This window comes from Colletotrichum gloeosporioides (assembly GCF_011800055.1).
Source record: "Colletotrichum gloeosporioides strain Lc1 chromosome Unknown consensus_67, whole genome shotgun sequence".
In the NCBI taxonomy this organism is placed as follows: domain Eukaryota; kingdom Fungi; phylum Ascomycota; class Sordariomycetes; order Glomerellales; family Glomerellaceae; genus Colletotrichum; species Colletotrichum gloeosporioides.
Genome location: NW_025544712.1, coordinates 283,593 through 299,355, shown reverse-complemented (window position 1 = coordinate 299,355; position 15,763 = coordinate 283,593). Strand labels below are relative to the sequence as shown.

Sequence of the window (15,763 nt, the reverse complement as noted above, 5' to 3'; positions counted from 1 at the left end):
ATGGTAACTTTGCTTGTGAACAAGTGTCAATGTTTTTGGTAATGAGATGCAACTCCACCGCATGCAAAGATCACCAAGTGTTCATACGAATCTGGACGGAGTCACCCAGAATCGTTTGTTGTGTCAATTTACAGACAGGATGAGATGATAACGGGAATAAGAGATGGCAAGTCGAATCGACGGCATCATCCCAGTTGGCTAATCGCTACCCCGCAGATACGGATGCCGCCTAGAGTGGAGAAACAGAGCGATTGGAGGACATTGGCGTCGGCGTCGGTGCGACTGGGCCGATTACAACAAAGGGTCCAAATTGCAGAGAGTTACATTAGTGCTATTGAGTTGTGGTTTCCACTTCTCCGCGCTTCGATTGGAAGAGTCCGGGTTGGGGATCGCATGACTCCGGCGCAAGCCGCAATCGGGAGGTATCCGACGTCGGAGGTGTTGCCCTCGGAGTTGGGACGTTGTCGCGACTCAAAATTAGGCACTCCCTCAGTGAACACTGCCAAGTCTATTCAGTCCTCCTATTCTGCGATCGGTCTCGATTTACGAATATTTTTCAAGATGTCAAGTCAAAAGCCGTCAATATTGATCATTGGCGCCGGCACGTTTGGGCTGTCGGCGGCCTATCATCTCACCCGCGCCGGCTACAAGTCCATCACGATACTTGAAAAGGGCACATCAGTACCATCCGAGCTCTCAGCAGGAAATGATGTCAACAAAATCATTCGTGCAGAGTATGAAGACTCGTTTTACACCGATCTAGCCCTCAAGGCCATGGAAGAGTGGACAAACAACCCGACATTTTCCCCGCACTACCACCAGACCGGATATCTGCTGGCGAACTCGGCAGCGGCACCCGAAAAGACCAAAAAGACCTTGGCAAAGTCTCTGGAAAGCATCAAGACGCACCCAGCATGGGCCGGCAAGATCGATGCCATCGAGAGCCGCGAAGACATCTCCAAGGCTGCCCCCGCCTTGGATGGCCCGATGGAAGGATGGAAGGGCTATTTCAACCGCTTCGCTGGGTATGCCCATGCTGCAAATGCGCTGAAGTCGACTTACGACTATGTCAAGAGTCAAGGGGTGGAGATCCATACTGGCGATGAGGTTGTTGCCTTTGAGTACGATGGCGATCGGTGCGTTGGTGCTCGGACGGCATCAGGGAAGCAGTTCACGGCAGACAAGACCATCATTACGGTTGGTGCGTCGCTGGGAAACGTCCTTCCGTCTGTCGGCCGACAAGTCACTGCCAAGGCTTGGAGTGTACTTCATATTCAGCTTCAGCCGGAGGAGGCCGAGAAGTTGAAAGGCATCCCGGTCACATATGCGCGCGACCTCGGCTTTTACTTCGAGCCAGAACCGGGCACGGGTATTCTGAAGTTCTCGCCCAGTGGCGGAGGATATACCAACTACTCTTCTACGACTGGGCTCTCCGTGCCTCCCGTCGACAACAACTTCGTGAGTGAGTCAGATGAACAAAAGATTCGCCAGCTTCTTCGAGAAACCCTCCCAAGTTTGGCCGAGAGGCCTTTCATCAACAAGCACATCTGCTGGTGTGCCGACACTGCGGACTCTGACTATGTCATTGATGCAGTCCCTAGGAAGAAGGACCTGTTTCTTGCCACTGGAGACTCTGGGCATGGATTCAAGATGTTGCCTGTGGTTGGAGACTGGATCAAGACGCTGATTGAAAAGGGAAAGCAGGACATTCCTCGTTGGAAGTGGAAGGAAGGAAGCGATGCCGGCAGCAATGTCAGCTGGAGGGCAGGCGAAGTCTTGGATCTGAAGGACGTCGGGTATACGTCTAAGTTGTAATCCATTCTCGTTCGTCTATTAATAATTCATATCCCTGGCCCCTTATGCCCCGTTGAACACCGACCCGTGTTTCGCTTCACCAGATGCACCAGACCCTTAGCTCGCAGCTTCGCCGAACCGGCTCCTTCTCTGTCCCTGATACGTAGAAAGCGCTGTGCGGGCATAGCAGTGCAATCTCCTTTTCGCCCTTTCCTTTGCGAACCAAAGCCTCGCTATCGTAGAATTTGATCAAGTAGACCTCCTCTGGAGATTGCCCGCTGAGGTAACACCAGGCATGCTCCCGGGCCTCATCCTTTTCGCCGTCTTGGAACCCAGAATCTCTTCTTCCTCCATCCAAGGGCCTCACCATAGCATTTTCACTATAGTAAAATGGGACGCATCCCGGGCGCTTGCGATAAGTCCGTGTGAGTGGAGCGAACTCGACGTCTTTCGACACTGGCAAACTCATATCCATGACCGCCAATGGATCACGTTGAACAGTTTCGAACGGACGCCATACGCTGAAGAAGGCATAGCGCGGGCCTTTGTAGTTGCTGCCGTCCCAGTCCCAATGACCGCCCTTAGGCAGGGTAGTCTCTCCTTGCACTTCTGGGTCTAATCCAGCCTCCGCAATAGCCCGATCCTCAGCTTCGATGATCTCGCGTCGCAGGCGGAAGAACTCGGTACGTTCTTTCGGTGATGTACACTCTTCATCGGCTGTATCGTTCTCCGAGAACCAACCCGACTCCTTGATGGCGCGGAAGTGCGCACGAGCACCGGCAGGTGTGTGATCTGCGTGTGCGATATTGAATGGGGCCAAAGACTCGATGCTGAACCCAATCTCTGGGTTCATACCAATTTCGGACCAACTCGGCATATCTCGGATCGAATGCTTTCGAACCACCACGCATCTTGCTCCCAGCGTCCTTCTTAGTAGGTCAGTCATAGCGGGATAGTATTTGTTTGTCATGTACTTGTGGTTGTGCACCGAAGCCGACGAGGGAGATATTGGAAGAGGCTGGCGTACGATTTGGAAGCCATGTTTCTCGTGTGTGTAGCTTGAAAGCGGTGAAGGTAGAGATCGCAAGTCGGTTACCGGGACTTTATATGTTTTATTATCAGGGGAAGTGCCCTCAATGATCGTGAGGTCGTCGAGAGCCGGAATCCCCGAGCTGTCGTAGTAGCTGAAAGATCCCAACACCTGCTGCTTCTTCATGGACATCGTCTGCTCGTAACTTCCCATCTTGATTCAATATCAGTTGATTTGTTTGTATTGCTGCTTTTCGTCGTTGATCTGGATTACGTCTCACGATATGGGGGGAAGAACATAAAAGCAGAATTTTCACCTGAGCAGCAATGGGCATTGAGCATACGTGGATTTTCATCCGGAAACGTTGCTTAGGCGACGTTTCATACATCCAAACTATCTGGGGTCTGGCCTTTGAGACTGAGTCTAACATGATTCAGTCGGCGTAGAGAAATGCCTCTCATGCTACCCTTCGCATCTGTGCGCGCCTAGAGTTTTCAGTAGCGAGCACCGCCAACATACGACATAGCGTTGTTACATGCATTCATCCATCTCTGCCGTCAATCCACGTAGTACCATGTTGACTGACTTTGCGGTCGCCCACGTGGAAGCCGCGGAAAGCGCTGCGATTTCCATGCATCTTGTGTGACGATGGGATCCTGGCGCAGACTGCCTTTGCAGGTTTTTACTTGTAAACCCGGTCCGAGAGCTCAACTTATTTCGGAGAAAGGATGGGTGTCGTGGTGAGTCCCAAGAAATTAGCACCTTTTCAGACCATTCCCATTTCAACAACATAAAAGGCGTGGAAAACATTGATGCCCAGCAAATGATGGGATGAACTGTGTGCCATACCATGGCGCCAAGGTTTACGGACGGCGGGATAGCTCTGACAATTCTGCCCAAGCTGGGGCTTGTAGCCGAGGATATCAGCTGGAGAACATCAAATGGAAAACTGAAAGTTGAAGTCAAGCTTGGCCCACATCAATTGAGTTCCATAGCTAGTCTCAACATACGGATTGCTCGTAGTGTGCGAAATTCCCCTTTTGGCCTTTCTCCGAGCGTCAATATGCAGTGGATGTACTACAACGCCTCATGGCATGCAATCATCCTTAAATAACCGGCTGGCACATGTTCCTGAGGCGAGAAGTCTGCCTTGTTTCTGGACGAGACTTGGATTGGTATCCCACCGGAATGACCAGTTCGCGAGATTATCACACAGCACTTATCGCGCAGATGGGGTTTGTTTCTGAGATTGACGGCCTCGCTACTCGGCCTTTGACGAAAGCGCCGAGATCGTGAGCAACTCCACAACTCTGTGAATATCTGAAGTTGTGGCTACTTTTTAGTAATGCCGGATGAGATTTGGTTCCGGCCGAAGGATGTTCTCAGATCTAGACACGGCGTGTCGTAAGCGTGCTTTGTCACATATTGTACTGATGTGGGCTTAGACCATAGTAAGAGGATGTCTTACTGCTCAAGATTGACAGCTAGTGAGTGCTATGCAGAGTGTAATCGCTAGCGAACAATGTTGATTATTTGGTTCCAGCTCGGGCTAGCGTCTCAGTTTCACGTACATCACAGCTTTAGACACAGAAAACCGTGTGGCTTTGGATTTTAGCTCCTTCCAGCGCAACCGACCCGCGCGGCAAGACTCGGTGTAGAGTATGTTGAGCATGATGATATGTTGCTGAAGGCATTTGAAACTCTAGAAGAAGTGACGGTTGTTATAAAAATGATCAGTACCCATCTTCACAGACTCGATAGCAAAATCATCATCATCATCACCAGAATCCCTTCGCCTTTTCATTCCCGTAGCGAAAAGCACCCAATTGAATTCACGCCTACCTCGAATCTTCAACATGAAACCCCATACTTCTCTTCTAAGCCTTTTGGCTGCGGTTGGGTATTTTACTGACGTCGCGTACGCCTGCGTGGGTGGCAGCCATTTGCATATGAGACCTGTTGGAGGCAGCAGCTCTTTGCGAAAGCGCGCAGAGACGGACTATATCGGTTGCGTCACTCCAGGTATGAGTTCACTCCCTCAACCTCAGGAGAAAAGCCTCATGGAAGTTCTACTCAACTAACGCCGCTTTAGGACCTGTGACTTGTAAGCTCATTGGCACTTGTCCCTACCCAAACGCTTCCGCTGGTCCTTGGGACGCGTCAGCCAATGTGCGACAGATGCAAGTCACCGACGATGCCTACAACTCGCTGGACTTCTCCAGGTTCAACCACCGGGAGGACACAATTGTATACATGCCGGGAGGGAGAGAGTTTAATATGGTGCAGCACGTCCAGGACCTGCAGAACACATACGCAAGCTTCCCCAATGTTGCTGTCACCAACCATCCTTACAAGGTGGCTTTTGGGGAGGGCAATTGGACTATTACCATGACCGACGTCACTGGGACCAACACCGGCCCAATTCAAGCTCCAGATGGATGGCGAGGCCCGACCGGCCGCCATGTCAACTACGAGTTCATGACTGCGGCGTACTGGCAAGAAGGCAGAATTGTCATAGAGCATCTCTGGATGGACCTTGTTACCATGGAACGTCAGATGGGCTTCTTCCCGTCCACAGTCACTGAAGAGGGAACTCAGTCGCTTACCTTGAGCACTTATACCATACCCCTTGCGGTCAACGCATCCGCCAACACATCAGAAGCGAACAAGGAGTCTCACCAGAAGTTCGAGACGGGTTTGAACAACGGTCAATTTAATTCTGAGAGCCTTATGCTTTCCCCGAACGTCACGATCTTCACCTCGCGCGAGAACACTCCCAACGGACTCAACAGCGACCAGTTCTTTGCACTCGTCAGCCAGCTTCAGAAGTCGTTCTCGAACGTCCGCTTGTCTCCTCACGTGATTTTCGGATCTGGAGATTGGACTGCGTCAGTGGCTCGGCTCAGCGGCAACCTCACGAATGCCTTGGCAGTTCCAGATTACATCTCCCCGACTTCAATCGCTGCAACCAATCAAGGCTTTGAGTCTTGGTTCTACACGATTGCACGATGGCAGGATGGCAAGATCACCCACTTGAAGTTCATGGCCGACGTGCTCGGCATTCTCAGTCAAGTTCAGTAGATGACTGATAGACGAGATACATCGGTTATTCAACATAATTTGATACATTGCTAAGGCTGAACGGGCTGCTAAATTGGTATTACCGTGCACTTTGGGTTCTTAGATTGAGTTTGATTTCGCAAGACTGTTTTCGATAAACGAAGTTTTATCATTACCACCATGAAACCGGCGAAGACATATGAGGAAATTATTTGGTGCCATTCGCATTCTAATTGTTATCAATGGAAGCACCTCCAGGTTTTGCGAAGGCTAGAGGGTCTCACTGACAGCTACTAGCCACGTTCACATCGGCCATCATAGGTTTCAGTACATGCAAGAGAGAGAGCGGGGTTTTCATGCGGTGCATACCGCTGAATTTAGTTTGCTGCTTAGAATTATGATTATACAACGTAAGTGACACATCCCAACGGGCCTTAGATTTCTTGTGCAAACGCATGAGAATTTCTCAAGCTTCCTAGATGCTGGCGAGATGACGCTTCTTGCTACGGCGGCGACGGCGCTTTCTCTCGCAGGGGCTGATCGTAGCAGATGCGTCGGGGGTTGAAGTGGGGAGAACACCGGGCGCAGTTGATGCCACAATAGTAGTTGTGAAGACAGCGACCTCAGTTATGAGACTACCGGCATTGGCAGGGCAGTTCGTGACAGTAGAAGCGCACGAGGTGACCGTGTAGATATTGGTTGTGTAGACAGTGGATATGATGTAGCCGTCTTCCGTGGTCACAGCACCTCCAGCACTGTGACTTCGAGTTGAAACAGGAACGTTATTGTTGGTATCGCCACCGGTGCTAGGGATAGTAGCACCAGCCCCGGAAGTTATGGTAGGAATAATGCCACTAGAGATCGTAGACAGGGCTCCAGAAGGACCGGTGACTATGGCGGTTCCGTTGGGGTAGATCGCCGTAGCGTTCAAGCTTGGGGTTGGGGCAGAAGAGAAAGTGATCGGTGTGGCGGACGCAATGGCGCTGGAGTTTGCGAGAGACGTGGCCTGGACAGCAGATGTACTGTTGACTGCAATAACAGATGACGCCTTCGAGGCATTAACGGAAGAAGTAACGGCGGCGCTGCTAGCCTTTGACGTGATGGTGGGTGTGGCAGTGGCAGCAATGGTGGGGAAAGCCTTGGTAGAGGACGCTTTCGTGGCAGCAGCAGCGAGAGCAGAAGAAACAGAAGAATAAGCTGGCTTGGGCTTAAAGTTGTTGTCAAACAGACATGCGCCGCCCTGGCCGGGGAACGTGCCTGGTACCCAGCTGTACTTGTCTGTCCAGTCCCAGATGGTCCAGCCAACGCAACCTTCGACGTTGAGACAGGCGTTGATCACGGACACATAGGCTTCAGCCTGGGACTGGAGACCAGCGCTGGTGTACGGCAGGCTAGTGAACTTGACATCCACCTCCGTGTAGGCAACATCAACTCCCAGCGCGGTGAAAGAGTTGGCGACAGACTCGAGATCCTCCTGGCTTGGCATGCTGCCAACGATGAAGTGCCCCTGCAGGCCTACGCCGTGTATGGGCGCACCGGCGTCCTGGACGTACTTGACCAGCTCAATCGTCTTCTGCTGCTTCGCGTTGGTATTCTCGATGTTGTAGTCGTTGTAGTACAGCTTGGCCGCAGGGTCGCTAGCATGTGCCGTATTAAAAGCGAGCGACAGATAATCGAGGCCGAGAACTTCGTGAAACACCGTGTCGCGGTAGTTGCCCGAGTCATCAATAGCTTCGTTGACTACGTCCCACGAGTAACACTGCCCCTTGTAATGACCAACCAAGTTCTCAATATGTGTCTTGATGACGGCCGTCAACGAAGCCTTGGTCCAAGACCCGCCAGTCAACCAGGAAGGTATCTGGGAGCGGTACAGCAGTGTGTGACAGCGAAGAATTTGATCATTTGCTTTGGCGAAGTTGGGCACGACGTCGGCATACGTGTACTGGAACTTGCCCTGCGTAGGCTCGGTGTAGTCCCACTTCTGCCCGTTCCCAGGCGTGATTTGGCCGAAGTTCCCCACGACCTTGGTGATGGCGGTGTAAGATGAGTCTGAAAGTTCGTTGTTGTCCGTGGCCGTTCCGAAATACTTTTTTCCTGCTGCCACCGCAAGAGAGTGTAGATCGGCCGAGGCATGGTCCACAAGGGCCAAAGCCGCCAATGTGGCGACTGAGAAGCGCATGATGATGACCGCGTCAAAGGTGTTGAAGTTTGCTTTTCGAATAACCCGGAAGTTCTGATCGTTTGACAATGACGTCGGGTGAGAACTAACAGAACCTGGTCTGAATGAATGTGAGATCGGCCCTAGCCGACAAAAAAGACAGCGCAGGAAACGAATGTAGAGGCGTAGCGAACGAAGGTGCGCAATGGCGATGTTCCACGGAACCTGGAGAGGCAAAGGCAGCGTTGGATTGGAGATGGTGCACTGGCTTTGTTTATAAAACAGTTTTATGGATGTCATGAAGATGCTCAATAGCCCACCGTTCGCGCACTGTCCATACTGCCTGGTTACCAGAGTCGTTCACAACTCGGCTACGTCGTATCTCAAGAGGAGAAAGTCCACATACAGTTGCATTCATTGGACCACTTAGGATCCACTGTGCCGGGGTCGCTATTCGTATTGAGCAAAGCGCACCCAAATAAATCGAGCGCCGGTTGGTTCAGTTGACGAAACTGGCAAACCCCCTTTTATCCCTTCCGAATACGGTTGACTCGGTAAACCGGCGACCTTGAAAGCGGCCTGAGCGTGTCTTTTTACACAACGGAACCGGGCTCGAACGTGGGCCAGGAGTTGATGGCTGTGCTCGCAGGTGGGTTGGCGAAGTTTAACATAAACAACCCCCCAATTGCGACCTCACCTGTTTATCACCCGATTCTGTGAGTGTGCTTGTGACAGACGATGTCATGGCGAACACAGGTGCAAGCCCAGCAATGGCTGGACACAAGCCGCCCACTGGCGTCAATAGTATGTTAGGGTATATGCGGAATGCAGCTGTGTTTGAATTACTTGATTTGACTTCTTTGAATTATTTTGGTTAACTAAGGTTATTGCAGAAGAGAACCTTCCTCATGGTTACCCGCCCACGAGAGCCGAAATCCTGAGCATTACGGCTCTAGAGCTGGGGACACTGTCTCAAAACGGAGTAACAATGTCTCTGTGCATGCGGCACTCATACATTCGGCCCCTGGATACTCCGTCTCGTCCGCTACGCTTGTCTTGAAGCTAGTGTAAATAGATGCAAGCCCCATGCGTAGTACTGTGAGTATGTCAGTGACAGAGGTATGATGCGGGTCGGAGCTGACACTTACATTCCATGGCAATGGGTTGCCCAATGCAGCCTCGCTGTCCTGAACCAAAAGCGTAGAACCATCTGTTCATCGCAGCCAAGTCCTTAGGTTCCTTCGACACCCAGCGATACGGGTTCCAAGCTTCGGGATCCAGGTAGACATCTGGGTTGCGGTTTAGATGCCTGCCATAGGTGCCGACTCGTGTGTGGCTGGGGAGTTCATCGATACGACCGAACTTGCTTGTGCCGTGCGCAGGACTTACGCGCGGGTCCAAACCGGGAGCCGTGTTGCGAAGACGCAGGCTTTCCTTGATGATGCCGTTAAGCAGCTCAAGCTGCTCGAGATCCCGTGAATCGGGCAAGCGATTTTCGCTGAGAGGCTGCTTGAGAGACGAGAGCTCACGATGAAGTGCAGCTTGGATATCCGGGTGTCGGGAAAGCTCCCATAGCATGTAGGTGAAGGTAGTACCAAACGTTTCTCCCGACGAGGCTATCTTCTGTTAGTGCTGTGTTGATAGGAAGAATTAAGACAACTTACTAATGTGATCCAGACACTCGCTGGCCAGTTCAAGCCTCTGCGTCGCCGATGGTACAAAATCAGCATCTTTGACACCGCTCTGCTGCGCCATAGCTGTCCTGACGGCATCGTACAACACGGGCAGGTCACCCGGTGCAGGCTCTGAACCTTGCATACGGGACTGTAGCAGGTCTTCGGCAGCATCAACTCTCCTCAGCGCCCATGTCTCCAGTTCTCGACGAGCATCGACATAGGTCTTAGATAGGATCGGCACACCTAGCCGACGAGCAAATTCCACGACCCGCGGGTGCTCCTTGAGGAGGTAGCCGAGGAAACCACCCGGGTAGCAGTCATTGTTCAAAGCAAACCACTTATCGTAGGCGAGACGGTCTTTGAGGAAGTTGTGGCCAAGAGACAGTCCGAATGCAAAAGCTGACACGTAGTCGAGCGCGAAGGATTGAGCCAAGGGCATTACGGAAGCAGTTCCATCCTTGGATGAGGCGACATCAGCTAGCAGAGGGTACAGCTTTTGTTGAACGAGAGAGCCGAGAATAGATTGCACATCAGGCGATTTCATGAGAAACTGGCGGGAGTGAGCGATCCGGAGACGATGGCGACGTCCCCGATGCTCGTTGCTCCCGAGCGTTGTGAAGGTGTTGGTAATGCTGAAGTGATAAATGTTAGTCGAACCTAGCCGCAAACTAGAAGGTCTCACTAACCCATGAGTTCCGAAATACGTATAAGAGTGGTGCTTGTCAAAGCTGGACGATCCCACTCCCCAGCCATTGCGGACGGCTTCAATGTCGTTGACGGCAACCTCACGAGGACCAAGGCGCACATAAGGGCCCTTGGAGAGGAAGGCCTCTGATACGCATTCGTACTCCTGCCCCCGAAGTCGTTTCCAATGAACCCAAAGCGATGTGATATGACATAACGGATGAGCTGCTGGGATGGACGCCAGAGGAGACCAAAATAGCGGATAGACGATAAAGTGCCAGATCAATACTGGGACCAGGATGAAGAAAAGTGCCGCTGCTACAAGGGAATGCATCTTCGTTTCGATGTTCACGAAAGATGCAGAAATGACCAGTCGAGGGTTTCTCGCGGCTCTGTCCGAGTTGAAAAGGTCCAGCAAGACAAAGGGACCAAAAGCCACTCCATCGCTGCGCGCCAAGGGCGTTGAACACGCAGTGAGATAAATGCCATGCAGTACGCAATAGGCAATCGGGTAGAGCTGGCTGATGTCTTACGATCGAGGTGGCGGCCAGAACATCCCAGACTGCTATTCTGGGTAATTCGCCGGCCAGCCAAAGATGTTGCTTTATACTGGCGCCTTTGTTGGATCGCCGGAAGTCGACTGGCAGCATCCCGCCGCCACGAATGATAATAGCGCCAAGAAGCATAAAAGAAGCGCTAACGAATGTCTCTTCCAGGTTGTCGGAAATGTCTCTGCGGCTGTCTGCATCGGACCATACTGTCGGGTAGACGGCCACTTTTCAGCTGGCTCCTCTGGTTCAAGGTTCAACTTCAGCGGTGATGGGGCCATTGAGCACAAGGAGCCTTTGCCGATGACTGCATACAAAACTTACACTAGCAATGTTTATTACCAGAGCCTAGGCCCGATGCGTCAATCATACATACGTTTCATAAATACGCCCACGCCGATTACCCGACGCCTACCTCAAGACCGCGACCAAGACCCTTCCGAACCATCGGTTACCTGCCCGTCTGCGGGCGCGCCCAACATCCCCCAAAGATCCTCAAGCCTGACGCCTCCAAATATGTCAGTGTTACTGATTTCAGTGAACATGCCCGTCAAATCTGGTAGTTCCAGATCCATTATGTCCATCTCCGCGGCGATATTCCCGGCGCTGGATGTCTCCGTTGGAGTCTGGTCATCCCCTCTCCATGCCATGTTATCAGATGCGATGGAACCCCGGTGGTTGTGATGAGAATAGCTGCCTTGGCCTTGGCCATGCTGCGAAAAGACAATCTCGGACATGTTTGACTGCAAGACGGAGCAGGCTTGGATGAAGCGGGGGTTCTGCGTGACCTTGGTGTACTGCTCTTCTGCGTACTGCGCTGCGATGCCCAAGAGCTCAAGATCTGACCGTGCGAGGCGCGAACCGGGCTGCTTTAATATATGAAGGGCCAGAGCAACAGCAGAGATGAGAGGTTGTGTGATCGTGAAGATCACCGACTCGGAACGGTTGATGTGCGGTTCTCCGAGCATGCCTCCTCTGGTTCGCGGCGTCGGCGTTGAGTCATCGGCGATTTCGCCGACTAGTCTCACAATTGCTCTTGCAGAGCCGATGCAGATCTCTGCGCCACGTCTAAGGCGGCTGAGTTCAACGGCCGAGATGCTGGTCGAGTCGGCTTGGGAGTTGATATGGGTTCGGTACATGGCTTCCGGGAACACGAGTGCGGCTCGATGGAGAGATATCAGGGCGTGGTGGTAGTGGATCGCGAGAAAGATAGCAAGATGTTTGTGGCCAGTCTCGCATAGTATTACGTTTCCACTGTTTGGTCCGGGAGGACGAATCTCAGGGGGCAATGACTGAGCCCACTCTGTGAGGGCCGAGTCGAGACGGACTGTGTCACCAAGGAGGATGCGGGGAGTTTGTGCTTGGCCAGATCGACGGTAGATATGACCGCTGATGCTACTGATTATGCGTGTCAACGAGGCCCATGGCTGAAAGTAGTCGATCACCTGGCGGTCGGCTTGCCCTTCTGGGGAGGATCCGATGGAGACGGCTATGCCAGCCGCGGGAACAGGGACTGGTACGGGCAATGTCTGGTCACAGTCTGAGTCGTGGATGGCACTTGGACGACCTGTCTCCAGCTGCATCAGCTTCTCAAGAGTGTAGCACGTCCACCAGAGCTGACTGTGAAGCTTTCTGCAGCCTTGATAACCTGGAGATGGGGCCGAGTTGGCCGTTGCCGGGGGAGGGCTCTTCATGTGTCTTGTTGAGGCGTGCCTGTGAAGACCGATGGAATGGGCTATTCTGATGGCTTGGCCAAGAGTCTGCCATCCCTGTCCTTCTTTGCTTCGGCCACGAAGGGCAAGAGTGAGAAGAACTAGAGCCTGAACCGAAGCAAGATAAGGCGTTGAGATGACATGGGCCAGAAGGCTGTACGCCGCGGTCAGGAAATGCGTCCCAATCTCTGTCACCGTACCTGTCTCCTCATCTGCACTGATGCAGATGATAGAGTAGATGCAGACAAGTGTCGGTACTTGTGATAGGTCCATAGCATTCTGGATCCCGCCAGAAGGATCGGCATCCTGAAGCGAGACCAACTGGCCCATGTCCGAGCGGAAGGTAGGCTCATCAAAGACAGGAAAGAGAGGATATATCCGCTTCATGTACACGTCCAAGTACGCATCCAGGGCTGATAAAGGCGGCAGCGATGGCAGCTGCAGTGTCAGGGGAACTTGGAATTCCTCCACGTGGTGCATGCCGAACCGGAAGTAAGGCGACAGGGTCCGAAGGCCGCGTTTGCGGAAGAACAGGTCGGCGAACATGGTAAGCGACTGCACGCTGCTGCCACCCATGAACTTGAGCCGATGGGGACTTTCGTCCGTGTTCAGGGCCATGTCAGGATTGAGATCCGAGTGGTCGTGGGGTGCATGGCCGCTGTCATTATCTCTGACGTTGGCTCGGTACGCCTGCGCGACCCATGAGAGCCGGCGTGAGGCGGCATCTTCGCCCTCAGAGCCATCGTCATAGGACGGTGATAGATACTGGCGTGGTCTTGGAGATACCGTCCGGAGGTGTCGATCACGGGGCGGCTCAGAGGCTTCTGGTATGCTGCTTTCACTCCGAGTGGCGTTGCTTTTGGATGCCCATCTCCGAACTGCGTTCTCTTTGGGGTTGCGAGGATTGGTAGTCTGGCAGTCATCCCCTCTGAGGATGCAGTTATGGCACTTGGGCGTCTGAGCATCGCACCGCACTTTGCGTTTTCGACATTGGTTGCATGCCAGGGAGAGGCGTATGCGCTTCGGGTGTGACTGGTTGTCGTTCGATGTGATCGGCGGCTGTTCGCTTGAGCTCGACATCGAGTCCGCCATTACAGCAGACGAAGGGCTGTTCATGGCTGGTGCTCGACTCCGAGGCGGAACGGGAGAGACTTTGGAGACTCCTCGGTCGGGCTCGGATGTGTCTCAATGGCAGGCTGGGTATATAACGGATAGATTTGGAGACACGGAGAAAGGGTCCCTGGGGGTATGCATCTGCCAGAAGAACACAAAAGCTGAGCCGAATAGTTTTTCTTGCATTTTCCCCAGGTTATGTGACCAGTCTGTGGGGAAGGGGGAGAACCCCCCCAAATGACCCATGTTCGCTGCGACCCCGCCCTGAGCAATCCGGGGGAGGGGGTCCGCGGCAATGTGCCTCGGGTAGTGGCCACTGGAGGCGTCGTAATTATTAATGGCTGATCACTGATCAAAGCCGGTTTCATTCCTTGCTGCAGCTGTGGATCTGTTTCGTTGCATGCTCGGTGGAAACTGGCGACGTGTTGAAAAGTCCATGTTTTGATGCATCCAGGGATGTGCAGCGTTCATCGCTACACGTGAGCTGGTCATTTGCTGCAGTGTGACATCCTCGCAGACACTCATATGGTTCCCCAAGTCAGTTTCGACTCTTCATGTGAAAGCACCCTTCATTCAACGCCTTTTCCCTGAAGAAGACGCATGGAATGCAGTTATTCAACATCTGTTGATTTAACTTCATGATATTTCAGAATCATGCTCGACATAGCAATTATCACGTACTTAATCTGGCCACCAGCAATCAAGTCTCAGATTGCATCTGGTTTTACACAGCATGTTAAACGGTCAAATTGTTCGGAACTGACACATTGATTAAGAACCTATGACTTCCGATGAAAGCTCAATTGCTACTCGTACATCTTCAATCTAATATGCCTTAACCGCCGCCAATTGCAGCAACCTATCCGTGATCACTGGTTTCTCTAATGGCTCTTCACGCTCCTGCGGATCAATCACACCATCCCTCTTGGCCTTGCCCTGGGGATGAATGTTCGTGTGAGGCCAGTGAGTGGTTCCTCCCCAGGCTCTGAAGATATCGGCCTTCTCCTTGATGCTCTGAGGGTCGGCGAACTTGGCAGGAGTGAAGCAGACGTATTGGGCATGGCGAATCTGTGTGCCCTCGGGGTGCTTGGCGTAGTGCATGGAGCTTGCGAATATCTATTAGCCAACTTCTCACAGAAATGAATCGGAAGACGTACCGAGAGTCCCACAACACCAGGTCACCGGGCTCCAGGTTCGGCTTGATTAGCTTGCAGCCGCGGTCTTCGAACCACTTGACGTCTTCCTCCTTGAAGATGAAGAGATCTCTGTAGTTCTCTTCCGGAGGAGGAGCATCTTCGTGAGCAGCCATCACGCGAGTTTCTTGGAAGAACTGGTCATAGAGCTTGGCTGATCCGCTCATGAGAATCAGACCGCCGTCCTTGTCACCGTTCGGAGCGAAGTTGAGCAGGCCCTGAACGCACTGGAGACCCTTTCGCTTGGGATCTTGATCTGTTCAGAGAAGTCAGAAACTGAAAGCCCTCGTATACAAAGCTACAAACGTACCACAGTGAGGCCATGGAGACCACTTGAGATCCTTCTGCCGTGGGAGAGTTACATTGAACATGTCGAAGCTCACGAGCAGCTCCTCAGTTTCCCAAATATGGATGAACGGGTTGATGACGCCAGGCTCCCTACAAGCGTGTCAGCCAGATCTGGTAAGTCACCCGGGCTGGTCCAAGCCCATGCTGTTCTCCAAAGAATATCACTCACAGTCTGGCTTCCCAAGCGAATCGCTCATGGGGGGCGCAGTAAGACCCGTACATACCTCCCTTGAAGGAGACTGGGAGGTGCTCCGATGTCCAGGTGTCCTCATTGTCGGGGTCGAATCCGCGGTTGAAGGACTTGAGCCAGTCGATCTGCTTCTGTTTGTAGTACTCAGCTCGCTCAGGAGTAATAGCGTTCTTAAGGATGGCGTAGCCATGTTCGAAGAAGTGGTCGCGCCAGTCGCCGTAGTTAGCCTTTGGCTCGAGGAGGGACTTGGACATTTT

At 52.6% G+C, this 15,763-nt stretch overlaps 7 protein-coding genes across 7 annotated transcripts; 2 read left to right on the top strand and 5 right to left on the bottom strand.

The window, feature by feature from the left end:
- Positions 1–561: 561 nt before the first annotated feature.
- GCG54_00005482 (L-pipecolate oxidase) lies at positions 562–1,815 on the top strand (the record flags this gene model as incomplete). Its single annotated transcript, XM_045405504.1, has 1 exon — positions 562–1,815. One exon carries the CDS (start codon positions 562–564, stop codon positions 1,813–1,815), a length of 1,254 nt encoding a protein of 417 aa, XP_045260485.1.
- A 76-nt stretch (positions 1,816–1,891) lies between these two features.
- On the bottom strand, positions 1,892–3,037 carry GCG54_00005481 (uncharacterized protein; the record flags this gene model as incomplete). Its single annotated transcript, XM_045405503.1, has 1 exon — positions 1,892–3,037. The coding sequence occupies one exon, from the start codon at positions 3,035–3,037 to the stop codon at positions 1,892–1,894; it is 1,146 nt and encodes a 381-aa protein (XP_045260484.1).
- Positions 3,038–4,680: 1,643 nt separating this feature from the next.
- GCG54_00005480 (uncharacterized protein) lies at positions 4,681–5,905 on the top strand (the record flags this gene model as incomplete). The annotated part of the gene is made up of 2 exons (XM_045405502.1): positions 4,681–4,846; positions 4,917–5,905. 2 exons carry the CDS (start codon positions 4,681–4,683, stop codon positions 5,903–5,905), a joined length of 1,155 nt encoding a protein of 384 aa, XP_045260483.1.
- A 454-nt stretch (positions 5,906–6,359) lies between these two features.
- Positions 6,360–8,063, bottom strand: GCG54_00005479 (Endo-1 4-beta-xylanase 1; the record flags this gene model as incomplete). Its single annotated transcript, XM_045405501.1, has 1 exon — positions 6,360–8,063. One exon carries the CDS (start codon positions 8,061–8,063, stop codon positions 6,360–6,362), a length of 1,704 nt encoding a protein of 567 aa, XP_045260482.1.
- A 923-nt stretch (positions 8,064–8,986) lies between these two features.
- Positions 8,987–10,847, bottom strand: GCG54_00005478 (25-hydroxyvitamin D-1 alpha hydroxylase; the record flags this gene model as incomplete). The annotated part of the gene is made up of 4 exons (XM_045405500.1): positions 8,987–9,138; positions 9,191–9,658; positions 9,707–10,350; positions 10,405–10,847. Coding segments are annotated over 4 exons (1,707 nt in total), but the record flags the coding sequence as incomplete, so codon positions are not given.
- Positions 10,848–11,366: 519 nt separating this feature from the next.
- GCG54_00005477 (putative transcriptional regulatory protein C3C7.04) lies at positions 11,367–13,778 on the bottom strand (the record flags this gene model as incomplete). The annotated part of the gene is made up of 1 exon (XM_045405499.1): positions 11,367–13,778. One exon carries the CDS (start codon positions 13,776–13,778, stop codon positions 11,367–11,369), a length of 2,412 nt encoding a protein of 803 aa, XP_045260480.1.
- An 822-nt stretch (positions 13,779–14,600) lies between these two features.
- GCG54_00005476 (uncharacterized protein) lies at positions 14,601–15,760 on the bottom strand (the record flags this gene model as incomplete). Its single annotated transcript, XM_045405498.1, has 4 exons — positions 14,601–14,880; positions 14,933–15,224; positions 15,279–15,406; positions 15,486–15,760. The coding sequence occupies 4 exons, from the start codon at positions 15,758–15,760 to the stop codon at positions 14,601–14,603; spliced, it is 975 nt and encodes a 324-aa protein (XP_045260479.1).
- Positions 15,761–15,763: the final 3 nt, after the last annotated feature.